This window comes from Protomyctophum parallelum, assembly GCF_964188405.1.
Source record: "Protomyctophum parallelum genome assembly, chromosome: 15".
Taxonomy (NCBI): Eukaryota; Metazoa; Chordata; class Actinopteri; order Myctophiformes; family Myctophidae; genus Protomyctophum; species Protomyctophum parallelum.
In genome coordinates, this window is record NC_139710.1 from 51,067,227 (window position 1) to 51,080,993 (window position 13,767).

The 13,767-nt window shown below is 46.0% G+C and overlaps 3 protein-coding genes across 4 annotated transcripts in view; 2 read left to right on the forward strand and 1 right to left on the reverse strand.

Moving 5' to 3' along the window:
* Positions 1–507: 507 nt before the first annotated feature.
* Positions 508–13,767, reverse strand: part of slc18a1 (solute carrier family 18 member A1) — a 42,199-nt gene continuing 28,939 nt past the window's right edge. For both annotated transcript variants that reach the window (XM_083784784.1, XM_083784785.1), the window contains 4 exons: positions 5,154–5,217; positions 4,169–4,288; positions 3,483–3,616; positions 508–697 (listed from right to left, as the gene is read on the reverse strand). In XM_083784784.1, coding sequence (XP_083640910.1) covers positions 578–697; positions 3,483–3,616; positions 4,169–4,288; positions 5,154–5,217 — 438 coding nt within the window. In that variant the 3' untranslated portion in view covers positions 508–577. The remainder of the gene's footprint in view (positions 698–3,482; positions 3,617–4,168; positions 4,289–5,153; positions 5,218–13,767) is intronic.
* LOC310872729 (large ribosomal subunit protein uL15-like) lies at positions 6,237–6,695 on the forward strand (the record flags this gene model as incomplete). Its single annotated transcript, XM_083784786.1, has 1 exon — positions 6,237–6,695. The coding sequence occupies exon 1, from the start codon at positions 6,249–6,251 to the stop codon at positions 6,693–6,695; it is 447 nt and encodes a 148-aa protein (XP_083640912.1). The 5' UTR covers positions 6,237–6,248.
* On the forward strand, positions 9,936–10,568 carry chmp4bb (charged multivesicular body protein 4Bb; the record flags this gene model as incomplete). Its single annotated transcript, XM_083784730.1, has 1 exon — positions 9,936–10,568. One exon carries the CDS (start codon positions 9,936–9,938, stop codon positions 10,566–10,568), a length of 633 nt encoding a protein of 210 aa, XP_083640856.1.

Below are 13,767 nucleotides of genomic sequence, written 5' to 3' on the forward strand. Positions count from 1 at the left end.
TGAGCGGTGAGCACCGCTGTGTGACCTCATGTTGTAGTTTTAGTAACAAACAGAGAGATGTGTTGCGTGAGCGGTGAGCACCGCTGTGTGACCTCATGTTGTAGTTTTAGTAACAAACAGAGAGATGTGTTGTGTGAGCGGTGAGCACCGCTGTGTGACCTCATGTTGTAGTTTTAGTAACAAACAGAGAGATGTGTTGTGTGAGCGGTGAGCACCGCTGTGTGACGTCATGTTGTAGTTTTAGTAACAAACAGAGAGATGTGTTGTGTGAGCGGTGAGCACCGCTGTGTGACCTCATGTTGTAGTTTTAGTAACAAACAGAGAGATGTGTTGTGTGAGCGGTGAGCACCGCTGTGTGACCTCATGTTGTAGTTTTAGTAACAAACAGAGAGATGTGTTGTGTGAGCGGTGAGCACCGCTGTGTGACCTCATGTTGTAGTTTTAGTAACAAACAGAGAGATGTGTTGTGTGAGCGGTCGGTGAGCACCGCGGGCGGCGTGACGTGACCTCATGTTTCCGGTGGTCACCTCCTCACCGGAAACTGGACTGTGAATGAATGAGGCTTTTAAACTCTTCTTTAATACTCCTCCGTCTCATCCTGACTGTCGTCACTCAGAGGGAAAGCTCGGTGTTCTTTCTGAGGGAAGACTCTGTGTGTGTCGTAACTCCTCATGCCGCACTCCTGGTCCAGGATGGCCTACAAGACGAGACACACGCAGACATTTAGACACACGCAGACATTTAGACACACGCAGACATTTAGACACACGCAGACATTTAGACACACGCAGACATTTAGACACACGCAGACATTTAGACACACGCAGACATTTTGACTCTGACCAGAAATACAATAACGCAAGGAAACAATAATCAGAGAGTAAATTAGGCTATTACTATTGGTATTTTCGGACAGACAAACTTACATGTACACTACACACACTCACACTCACACACACACACACACTCACTCACACTCACACTCACACACACACACACACACACACACACACACTCACACTCACACTCACACTCACACTCACACTCACACTCACACTCACACTCACACACACACACACACACACACACACACACACACACACACACACACACACACACACACACACTCACACTCACACACACACACACACACACACACACACACACACACACACACACACACACACACACACAGGCAGACAGGTTCCAACATACTTCAGAGAAGAGTTAGAGGAAGCTATCTCTCTTCTTTTCTCTCTCTCTGATGTCCGTCCAAACCTGTTATCCAAGTGAAGACTCCAGTCTCTGTGGCACTGTCAGTTTGATGTGTGCACGTGTGTGTGTGTGTGTGTGTGTGTGTGTGTGTGTGTGTGTGTGTGTGTGTGTGTGTGTGTGTGTGTGTGTGTGTGTGTGTGTGTGGGGGGGGTCATTACTAGAACCATTAAGATGATTACAGGCCACAGAACGCCCGCCTTCAAAGTTAAAAGAGGAAATCATCACATATAATAGAGAGTCAATTACACTCCACAAAAACGGCTAAAGAAACACTTTATGCTGCAGTGTGCATGCATACAGTATGTTCCCGTGCATGGATGTCTGTCTGTGTGCATGCATACAGTATGTTCCCGTGCATGGATGTCTGTCTGTGTGCATGCATACAGTATGTTCCCGTGCATGGATGTCTGTCTGTGTGCATGCATACAGTATGTTCCCGTGCATGGATGTCTGTCTGTGTGCATGCATACAGTATGTTCCCGTGCATGGATGTCTGTCTGTGTGCATGCATACAGTATGTTCCCGTGCATGGATGTCTGTCTGTGTGCGTGTATGTGTTTGTATGTACCGTATGCACAGTAGGCTTGTGCTTTCCCACACATTTCACACATACACGAGTGTTTATTTTTTACTTAAAAAATTAGAGTAGTCAATTAACCCCCCCCCCCCCAATTCCCCCCCCAAACTTTTTGCTATTAGTGTCAGATCTTCGTTTCACACAAACATCAAATCGACAATGAATGGAGAATTTCACCTCATAGTGTCTGAGCGAATAGGCATAGTGTCAATTTTATGTCACTTCACACAGCTGTGATTTTTAACCACTTAAACCCTGTGTGGTTAACTTGACCTTGTTGAGGGGCGCTAGTGTAGCAAGAGTGGCTCACAGCCTCAGCATGATGGCCTCAAAAGTCTAATATCTCCCCAGAGTCATAGGGATATCCCTTTGGATCAGTGGTTAAGATCTTGGCTTTCCACGCAGGGGATCCCGGGTTCGATTCCCGGGTGTTGCAATGGTGCCGTGACCCGGATCGGGTTTCCCGGGCCCAGTGGAAGAGGAGGTCAAAAGGGCGTGAGTGTAGCAGAGTGGCTCACAGCCTCAGCCTGTCTAAAGCCCGACACACACCGCCTGCGACCGCCGCGCGTACCGCCGCGGCACAGTATTGCCGCGCGCCATAGCCGCACGGCAACACCAACAGGACGCGGCGCGCTACCACGCGGCTGGGGAGTTTTGTTGACTATATTCCATTGCCACGCCCACGGATAGCCGGGTGGAGGCCGCGCGTCAACGCCTGGAAAATAGAACAGCGGTGCATCGGCGCGGCAGGCGAGGCGTGACCGCGCGCCAGGGCGCGTCGGACGCAGCCGGTGTGCGATAGGTTCATTGAAAATAATGGAGGCGGCTGTGTCCGCCGCGCGGCGACGCGTGGGGGACACAGCCGGTGTGTGGTGGGCTTTAGTCTAATATCTCCCCTGAGTTGTAAGGATAACCCTTTGGCTTAGTGGTGAAGATGTTGGCTTTCCACGCGGGAGACCCGGGTTCGATTCCTGGTGTTACACTGGCCACTCCAACGTCTGGCAGCCAAGTCTATGGATTTTTTACGTTTGCTTTAAGCAGTGACTTATAACTTAATAACTTAATAACTTAATAACTTAATAACTTATAACTTATAACTCAAAGGGTGTACATTTACATTTACAGACCAAGACCTGCTGGAACCCCCTCAAGGACTCACGGGGGTCCCTGGATCCCCGCTTTGAGAACAATAACTGATGAAGACAGAATCAGTAAACCTTTTAACCCATTCTGACCTGAGATCAGATTCAAACGAGATTTCCGCCGGACACACACTGGTCTGATGAACCCATTCTGACCTGAGATCAGATTCTAGAAATGTCAGTCGCTCTTCGATTTTTCAAAAATAGCAGACCTACAAGCTCGTATCGCGCCACTCGGTGGCGCGATATGAGCTTGTAGATCTGCTATTTTTCAATAGCTAAAGCATAACATGATGCTAATACCAAAATGGGTGCCCGGTCAGAATGGGTTAAAGCTGATTTGGTTCAAAATATACAGCTGTTATACAAGAAGATCGACTTATGACATCATGCATTTTAAAACGTGCGGGAAGAAGATGGACTTATTACATCATTATTACATCATTATTACATCATTATGACATCATGCATTTTAAAACGCCCCTCACCATCTTCTCCTCTCTGACCGCAGGATTCCGCAGGAAGTAGCAGAGCGGAGCGTACAGGATGTTGATGACGCCAATCGCAACCATCAGGTAGGGAAAACCAATGGACTGCACAACAGCTCCCCCGGTGGATGGACCTGGTAGTATAACATCATCTTTTAATATACTGTATATGAACCTTTATTGAGAAAAGGATTTCCCCTTAATATACTGTATATGAACCTTTATTGAGAAAAGGATATCCCCTTAATATACTGTATATGAACCTTTATTGAGAAAAGGATATCCCCTTAATATACTGTATATGAACCTTTATTGAGAAAAGGATATCCCCTTAATATACTGTATATGAACCTTTATTGAGAAAAGGATATCCCCTTGAGATGTATCATCTCGTTTTCCAGGGGGTCGAGCAACATACAGCAAATTACAGAAGAATACAACAAATACATTCATGCATACATAAACAAACAATAAAGCTCTCCTAAAACTAGCCGATCCCACCCCACCTAATCACCCGCAAGTTCCGCAACATAGTATCAATAAATCAATAAATAATGAATAAATAATAAATAATGGAAGTTTGTATCTGTGTTTGCATGCAATGTGTTCACTCTTGGTGCGCCGCGCGTGTGCGTGCCTGTGTGCATGCATGTACGTACGTGCGTGCGTGTCTGCGTGCGACTTACCGACAGCAAAGCCCAGGCACAGTGCTACATCAGCAATAGCATACACACTTCCGTACACAGACGCATGACGGATGTCCACAAGATAACCCATGATGGCCATCATGGAAGAATCTACCATACCTAATACACACAAAAACACACACACACACACACACACACACACACACACACACACACACACACACACACACACAAACACACACACACACACACACACACACACACACACACACTTTTAGTGGCCGCTTATACTCAGCTTCAATGGAGCAGAGGAGGGTCCATTAAAAACCTTAAAAAAAACTGTTTTTGCTCTACACAAAATATCACTGGGGTCTAGTAGGACTATAGTAAATGATAAAAAAGTATGTAAAAGAATACATATTTAGCCCCATGCTCGAATGTCCCCGCCCCCCCTGTCAAAAACAGCTAAAATCCCTAAAACTAAAGAAAGCAGCAAATGAAAAAGAATTAACACTCATCTTTTACTTTCTCTAATAACAACCTAAAACATGAACCTTGGTTGAAAAAAACTAAAGTTGTCCTTTAAGTACATTTTGAAGCCAATTCTTTTGTACTTTTACTTAAGTAAATGTTGAATTATTTTACTTGTAACAGAGTATTTCTATATTGCAGTATTGATACTTTTACTTGAGTAAAAACTTTGAGTACTTGTTCCACCACGGATGGATTCAGTGAGAGAGGACATGCAGGTGGCTGGAATGACAGAGGAAGACCCAGAGGACAGAAGACCCAGAGGACAGAAGACCCAGAGGACAGAAGACCCAGAGGACAGAAGACCCAGAGGACAGAAGACCCAGAGGACAGAAGACCCAGAGGACAGAAGACCCAGAGGACAGAAGACCCAGAGGACAGAAGACCCAGAGGACAGAAGACCCAGAGGACAGAAGACCCAGAGGACAGAAGCAGAAGGCTGTGGCGACCCCGATGGGAAAAAGAAGAACATGCAGTAAACAAATATTCTTACCGATGGCAAAGCCCAGGCCTGCATTCGGTGCAATCAATCCGTAAATATTTGAGGCCAGTGGAACCTGCACACACACGCACACACACACACACACACACACACACACACACACACACACACACACAAACACACACTTTAGTTTTTTAAGTGGTGCAACCACTTCTACTTCCAGCTTACAATGTCCGTGTGCCTGTTTGTGTGTGTGTGTGTGTGTGTGTGTGTGTGTACCCCTGAGCATGGAACGAGAGAAGTATGTGACATGGCTGCCACCTGCTGGACGCAAACGATACAGAAGAAATTGAAACGATACAGAGAAGAAATTGGAATGATACAAATTGGAACGATACAGAGAACCAATAGATGGGAGTTGCACCACTTGGTTCACACTGGTGTGATGTTTTTATTTGAATCCGCAATTCATTGTACCCAAATATGGAGTCCATGACGTCACACCAGCAGCAGTGGTAACCATAACAACCAGGCCAAACATATTGAGTAAGTAAGCTTGAGTACTTGTAATCTTAAAGCATGAAAGCAGCTTTTCCCATCATCAGCGTGAGAGACCATGATGTCATCACGGATGATGACGTGCTCTGACATTATTCTCTGACATCACAAGCTCCGATATGCCCATATGGGCATGCCAATATTATGGAGGATACAGAGATCTCAAAATTCTCCATATATGGGCATAAAGGACACACAGGTAGACAGATACAGAGATCTCCAAATTATCCATATATGGGCATAAAGGACACACAGGTAGACAGATACAGAGATCTCCAAATTATCCATATATGGGCATAAAGGACAGACAGACAGACACAGAGATCTCCATATATAGGCATAAATGAGGACATAGGTAGACAGACACAGAGATCTCCATATATGGCCATAAAAGGGACACAGATAGACAGATATACTGTAAATGTATCACCATATATGGGCAACCTCAGTGTGAGGGTAGCCCCTTTTGGGACCCTTGGTTACCTTTTCTGTATTTGGGACGTCGAGGGTCCCTTGAATGTCCATTCACTGGTAGGCGCCCATATTGTCTGGTCACGGACAAATATAACCTTTCAACTCTCCTCCAAGATGCCTACCAAGAAGACCAAGACCAGGAAACTCAGAGGGCACGTCAGCCATGGACATGGTCGCGTTGGCAAGCACCGAAAGCATCCTGGAGGCCGTGGTAATGCTGGTGGCATGCATCACCACAGGATCAACTTCGATAAATACCATCCTGGGTACTTTGGTAAGGTGGGTATGAGACACTACCACCTGAAGAAGAACACAAAGCATTGCCCCACCATCAACCTGGACAAGTTGTGGACTCTGGTGAGCGAGCAGACTAGGCTCAACTACGCCGCCAAGCCGGAAGGCGCTGCGCCCGTCATCGATGCCGTGCGTGCCGGTTACTACAAAGTCCTGGGGAAAGGAAAGCTGCCCAAGCAGCCAGTGATCGTCAAGGCCAAGTTCTTCAGCAGTAAGGCAGAGGAGAAGATCAAGGCAGTCGGAGGTGCATGTGTTCTGATGGCATAGTGTTCTGATGGCATAGTGTTCTGATGGCATAGTGTGTTCTGATGGCATAGTGTTCTGATGGCATAGTGTGTTCTGATGGCATAGTGTGTTCTGATGGCATAGTGTTCCAGAATAAAGTTCTTTGTGTCTGACACACCGTTGGGTATTTGTGGGTCATTTGTATTTCTCCTGGAATGTGGAATTTATAAGCTTATCAATCAATCAATCAGATTTATTGTTACTTCCACAAATATACACTGGGCATACAGGGGAGCAAAATGCCGTTCTCCATGGCTCATGGTGCTTCACATTTAAAAACAATAGACACATTAAAAAGAGGCAAGGCCTTATTAAAAAACATTAAGAAGGTAAAAGGAGCAGACAACATTGGCAGGAAAAAGTGCTGATGCATTCAAAGTGCATGTGTGTAAGGTGCTGTTCATCCCTCCTTGGGGGCAATATGTGGCGAGTGTTCAGTGTCCTGATAGTTTGGGGGAAGAAACTGTTGGTCAGCCTGCTGGTGCTTCCTCCTAGGCTCTGATAGTTTGGGGGAAGAAACTGTTGGTCAGCCTGCTGGTGCTTCCTCCTAGGCTCTGATAGTTTGGGGGAAGAAACTGTTGGTCAGCCTGCTGGTGCTTCCTCCTAGGCTCTGATAGTTTGGGGGAAGAAACTGTTGGTCAGCCTGCTGGTGCTTCCTCCTAGGCTCTGATAGTTTGGGGGAAGAAACTGTTGGTCAGCCTGCTGGTGCTTCCTCCTAGTCTCTTGAGGATGGCCAGATGGCAGGAGTTCAAGTAGATGGTGGGAGGGGTGGGTCATAATATTCATGGCCTTCCTGACACAACGGTCCGTGTATATGTCAGCTATGGGGGGGAGGGGGACACCTGTGATCTTCTCCGCTGCTCTCACTATCCTCTGTAGGGACTTGCGGTCGGCATCTGTGCAATTCCCATACCAGGCTGTGATGCAGTACGTCAGGACGCTCTCCATGGTTCCTTTATAGAAGGATGTCATGATAGAGAGGGGGGGGGGAGTTCACTTTCTTCAGACTCCGCAGGAAATACAGGCGTTTCTGGGCTTTCTTAGTGATGGCTGAGGTGTTAGTGGACCACTTTAGGTCGTCAGCAATGTGCACCCCCAGGAACTTGGTACTTTTTACCTTTTCCACAGCAGCACCGTTGATGATAAGTGGGGTGAGCACAGTGGGGCCTCTAATGACCATCTCCTTGGTCTTGTCCACATTTAGGGACAGGTTGTTGTCATTACACCACATGGCCAGTTTCTCCACCTCCTCTCTGTATTGTGTCTCATCGCCGTTCGTGACTATAGACCCACCACTGTCGTGTCGTCAGTGAATTTGATGAACTGGTTGGAGCTGGACCTGGCAGAACAGTCGTGGGTCAATAAGGTGAACAGGAGTGGACTGAGCACACAGCCCTGGGGGGAGCCGGTACTCAGTGTGATGGTGCTGGAGCTATGTCCTCCTATTCTGACTGACTGCGGCCTGCAGGTGAGGAAGTCCAGAATCCAGTTACAGAGAGGCGTGTTGAGACCCAGTGTGCTCAGCTTCCCTATCAGCTGCTGGGGGATGATTGTGTTAAAAGCGGAGCTGAAGTCAATGAACAGCATTCTGACGTATGTGTTTCTCTTGTCCAGGTGTGTAAGGGCCAAGTGCAGGGCAGTAGACACAGCATCGTCAGTGGACCTGTTTGCCCGGTATGCATACTGATGGGGGTCCATGTTGGGGGGCAGGGCTCTTTTGATGTTCTCCAAGACCAGCCTCTCAAAGCACTTCATAATGATGGGTGTCAGTGCTATGGGGCGATAGTCATTTAGGCAAGATACAGGGCACTTTTTTGGGACTGGAATGATGGTGGCAGATTTGAGGCATTTTGGGAAAACAGCCTGACGCAGGGATGTGTTAAAAATGTCTGTGAGGACATCCTTCAACTGTTCCGCGCAGTCTCTGAGTACCCGCGCAGATATATTGTCTGGCCCTGCAGCCTTTCGGGGGTTGATCTGTGACAGGACTCTCCTCACACTGGTAGGGGTGAGACACAGAACCTGTTCACCAGACTGTGGCACGGCTTTCTGAGCAGGGCTGTTGTTTGTGGCCTCAAATCGTGCATAGAAGTCATTCAGCTGGTTTACAATAAGCAACATGAGCTGGAGTAGCCGCTGCAAATCGTGTGCGCCGCCGCCATCACCCCGCGCTCACGTAAATAAGCTTGCGTTGTCGCACCGTAACTTCTCCGCGCAAAAACTCAGGTCTCATTGAAAATGAACGATAGGCGCGTTATATCGCTTCACGTTTGAAAGGCCCTTAAGGTGGTTGCACACTGGACGCGATTTTCGGAAAACTGACGGAGAAACGCCGCTAGAAATCTGAAAAACGCGCTCTGTGTGCAGGGACCTTAAAAGCGAATCGGTGTTGCCGTTAAGTATTTTTAATTTATTTATACACAGGATTCATGTTTGTGTTTAGTTCAATGTTTGTTTTAAAAACATGAAATGCCATTAACAAAAAAGAGAATTTAATGTTTAATGTTTGTCAAATGTTTTTGACACCGTTTGTTTTAAATCACCAGTACATCACCTAATCAACATGACGAGTTAGACTTTAATATATGAGTGCCCCTCACTTCACACAGGTGTGATTTTTGAAATGTAGCTTCTCAAATTCTGTCTTCCTTGACTTCACATGTCCCGCCTCCCACACTGCGATTGGCTAGCTGTATGTTGCTGTATTTGCACCAGGGACACAGGTTAGACGTATATAAATGTATATCTATCTACCTGTGTCCCTATTATGTCCATATATGGAGATCCCTGTATCTGTCTACCTGTGTCCTTTATTCCCATATATGGAGATCTCTGTATCTGTCAGTCTGTGTCCCTTTTGAAGGCCATAATATGGGCATATGGGAGCTTGTGATGTCACAGAGTGATGTCAGAGCATGGTCTCTCACCCTGATGACGGGAAAAGCTGCTTTCATGCTTTACAGTGGGCCGTCGTCATAGTTACTCAATATGTTTGAGTGAGTCCTGGTCGTTATGGTTACCACATGCTGATGGCCTGACATCATGGACTGATTGGACTCCATACCACCATATATGGGCATAGAGATGACAGAGCGTGACATCATCAGGGACTATATATGCTTTAACCGACCGCTCACCGGCATTCACTATCGGAGCTTTGGGCTACTTCCACCCAGTGTCGTTGACAGCGTTTTTTTCGTTTTGTTCTATAGCTTCTCAGAAATGTCTTTGATCACTAAGTTGTTTGGCCGAGGAGGACTACGAGGAAAAGGAGGGGAAAGGGGACCTAGTCCTAGTCCACAAGAGGCGCTCCAGAAACTCTGGGAGACAGAGGGGATGCTAACCAGGAAACAAGAAATTCTAGAGAGCAAGATTTCCCATGAACTCCTCACCGCAAAGAAGTATGGCAGTAAAAACAGAAAGGAGGCTCTGCTGGCCTTGAAAAGAAAGAAGCGGTATGAGAATCAGCTGAGCCAGATCGATGGAACACTGTCCACCATCGAGTTCCAGAGAGAGGCACTGCAGAATGCCTACACCAACACTGAAGTTCTCAAGAACATGGCCTTTGCTGCCAAGGCCATGAAATCTTGTCACGAAAGCGTTGGCATTGACAAGGCCGATGATCTCCTACAGGACATAACAGAGCAACAGGAGCTGGCTCAGGAAATCTCTGATGCCATCGGGAAATTCAAGGACTTAGGAGAGGAATTCGACGAGGATGAGCTGCTGGCCGAGTTGGATGAGATGCAACGGGAAGAGCTCGACAAGGACCTGCTGGAGTCGCTTCCCAACATGCCTTCCACATCCTTACCCGCCAGACCTGCCACTAAAGAGAAGCTCTCTCCTCTTTCTTGAGAGGACGACGTGGAAGACCTACTGTGTAGAGCTGGATAAAGGCCATGTAGACGTACACATATTATTTCTGCTTCGATGCCCCTATTTCATGGAACACTCAACAAGCTCGAAAAACGTAATACTCCAATATCCTAAGGACAATTTAATAACCTGCTCTTAAGCCCAAACCACACCAAAGGGTCGGGTCGGGACAAAACAGTTTTAAGGTCAACCACACCAATGCAACTCCTTGCAACTGTGGTTTACCTTAAAAAGCGTTTTGTCGCGACCCAACCCTTTGGTGTGGTTTGGGCTTTAAACTTCCCTATATATACACCTCACAGTGTAATTGTTTTTAACTTATTGTTTTATTTCATTGTTTCTGTGTTGTATAAATATGCCTTAATTGTAGATTTGTTTTTGTGTTTTATTATAATATCTGTCTATGTCTGAATTGTTACTTGCACAAGCAGAACGCGTCCAAAGGCGTCCTGTGGCACTGAGTGAGTTTTAAATACCGGTAGCTCAAATCTCTATTGCTGATTACTTAGGTTAGAACTCGCCGCATTGATGTCCAATTAGAGCTTAAGCTTCGACCTTAAAACCCCAGTTATATATATATATATATATCCTCTGACTAGGCTTGTCATGATGGCTAAGCCAGTCAGATCTATCCATAATTCGATATATAGGAATTAGAGTTTCGGCCAGGACGATATTCGATGCCTATGCACCGTCCCAGCATATTTGATGCGTATGCACCGTCCCAGCATATGACGTCAGGGTATAACTGGTATAACTAGCTCTCAATGATGATGTAATAAAGATGTGGATTAAAGGACCCAATGCCATAGTGTAATTGGTTTTCGATGGTGACGTAATGACGATATGTTTTAGTGTCGGGAGGATTAAAGGTAATGCTCCTATGTATACATGTATGTAATCTGGCACCACTGCCGTATCGGGCACAAGTAGTCATTGCGTCATTTGCTGGGACGGTGCATACGCATCGAATATGCTGGGACGGTGGATACGCATCGAATATGCTGGGACGGTGCATACGCATCGAATATGCTGGGACGGTGCATACGCATCGAATATGCTGGGACGGTGCATACGCATCGAATATGCTGGGACGGTGCATACGCATCGAATATGCTGGGACGGTGCATACGCATCAAAAGTGGCGCAAAGTAACCACAGTATACCGCTAATCAATTTACAACTTACATATACATATACACAGAGGCATTTAGTATTAATATCACTATAGTCTAAGAGTAAGTAAATTTAAAGCAATTGACAATTTAAAATATTATACGTGATAATTAACATATTTTATTTCAGTTTATATACCTTTTGTTTTCATCGGATATCGATGATTTATGTTTCTTTGAGAAACTAAAAAGGGATCCAGAATAATTATAGATAGAAACTTGTGCCATACTTCATAATACTACTTTTTACATGCATAAAGTAGGTAGGTAGCAAATAGCTAAACCTAATAATTCAACATTTCAAACGTTCCTTCACAGAGAAGCTGAGATTTGAGATTTGTAGCGGTACTTGCGCGCTCTGCTTGCGCGCTAGTAGGCCATTTATGGCCTACTAGCGTGCAACAAACAGGTAGGCACTCGACAGAGTGCAGTTCTAGTTGATTCTGTGTATATCTTGGCAGCATTGCAAATGATCGTGAACCTTAATGCTCTTTTAGAGAATAAATAAAGGTTTCAATCAAATACGGAGAAGAAAAGATATCGTCTTGTAACACTACAAAAGAAAATAGTACACAACTATATTTGGATTGCCATGGGGGGGTCTTGTTTGGCAAATTCCTATCTAAATCTAGAGATATCAGACACACGTGTCTGATATCTGTATACCGGTATCTATATACTGGAAGTAACAGTCCATGGCCTGTGCATCAAATCCTGCTAGACACAGAAATCATATCTTATTATATTATAATAATTGACTTAAGGGAGGACCGTAAACAAATCAGTCAGCTCCACATATGGGCACAACAGGGGGCATGGCCATGCATCAGTGATCTCCATATATGCGCGTAAAAGAGACAATGGCCCGGTTTCTCAAAGGAGAAAGCTGCCCCAAGAAGACGGAGCAGATAGAGGACCAGTCGCTGTTTGACCTCTCTGCAGTTTTTGCTAAAGACCTCGAGTGGTTTCGACATATGGTCTTGAAGACAACGCCTGATCCTGCAGCGCAATTCTGGACGCCAGTGGCACAGCACAGCAAAATGTCAGCAGTGACAAAAAGACCCAATCATAACATAGTGAAAGAAAAGCAGTTTCTGGCGAAACTTGTGAAGGCTGGAGCTATCAAGGACCTGACCTTGGGCATCTAGTAATTATTATTATTATTATTAGAAGAGAGCCTACTCCAGGCGGTGGCGTAACCGTCTGGGGGACCCGACTGGTGATCCAGTCGCAGTGTGCCGCGGGTTCGACTCCCGAGCCCGACACGGCCTTTACTGCATGTCTTCCCCCATCTCTGTGTGCGGCCTAGAGGAGCAACTGAGCATGTGCAGAACCAGAAGTGTCCTTTGAGAAACCGGGCCAATGACTGAGATACAGAGATCTCAGCGCAAACAAATCAGTCAACTCCGTATATGGGTGCAAAAGGGGGCATCAGGTCCATATGGGCACAAAAGGGGTATGCCATACCAGGGGTGCCCAAAAGGTAGATCGTGACCTACCAGTAGATCCCAAAGGCTGTGCAGGTACCAGGTAGATCAACATGACATGCCCTAAAAATACATTATTTATATTATATTTAAACTGCCTCCCCCTGGCCAGCTGGGGCGCCTGATGGAGGGGAAAGGAACTGGTTGGAATAACGTGTTCCTTCCACGCGCTACGTCCAACCAGGGAAACTCCCCCTGTAAGGTGTAAAGGAGCAACTTGGACACTCGGGCATGAAGGAAGCATGAGTTCAAGTTGGTGGAGGGTGTGTAGAGCCCAGGATCACATTAGATGATTGACACAGGGGTGAAAAAAGGGTTACAAAATCGTGGGATATAGCAGTCTTTGGTGTTGACATTCCTTTTGATTTTAAAACCATGTATCTTGCAGATCTGGGAGGACTTCACTTTGCAAAGCAGGATCAGTATCTAATGAGGGTATTGCTGGTGGCATCCAAAAAAGTGGCTTACAAATGTTATACCAACTATAAATGAATGGATTGATTTAATCTATGGTAT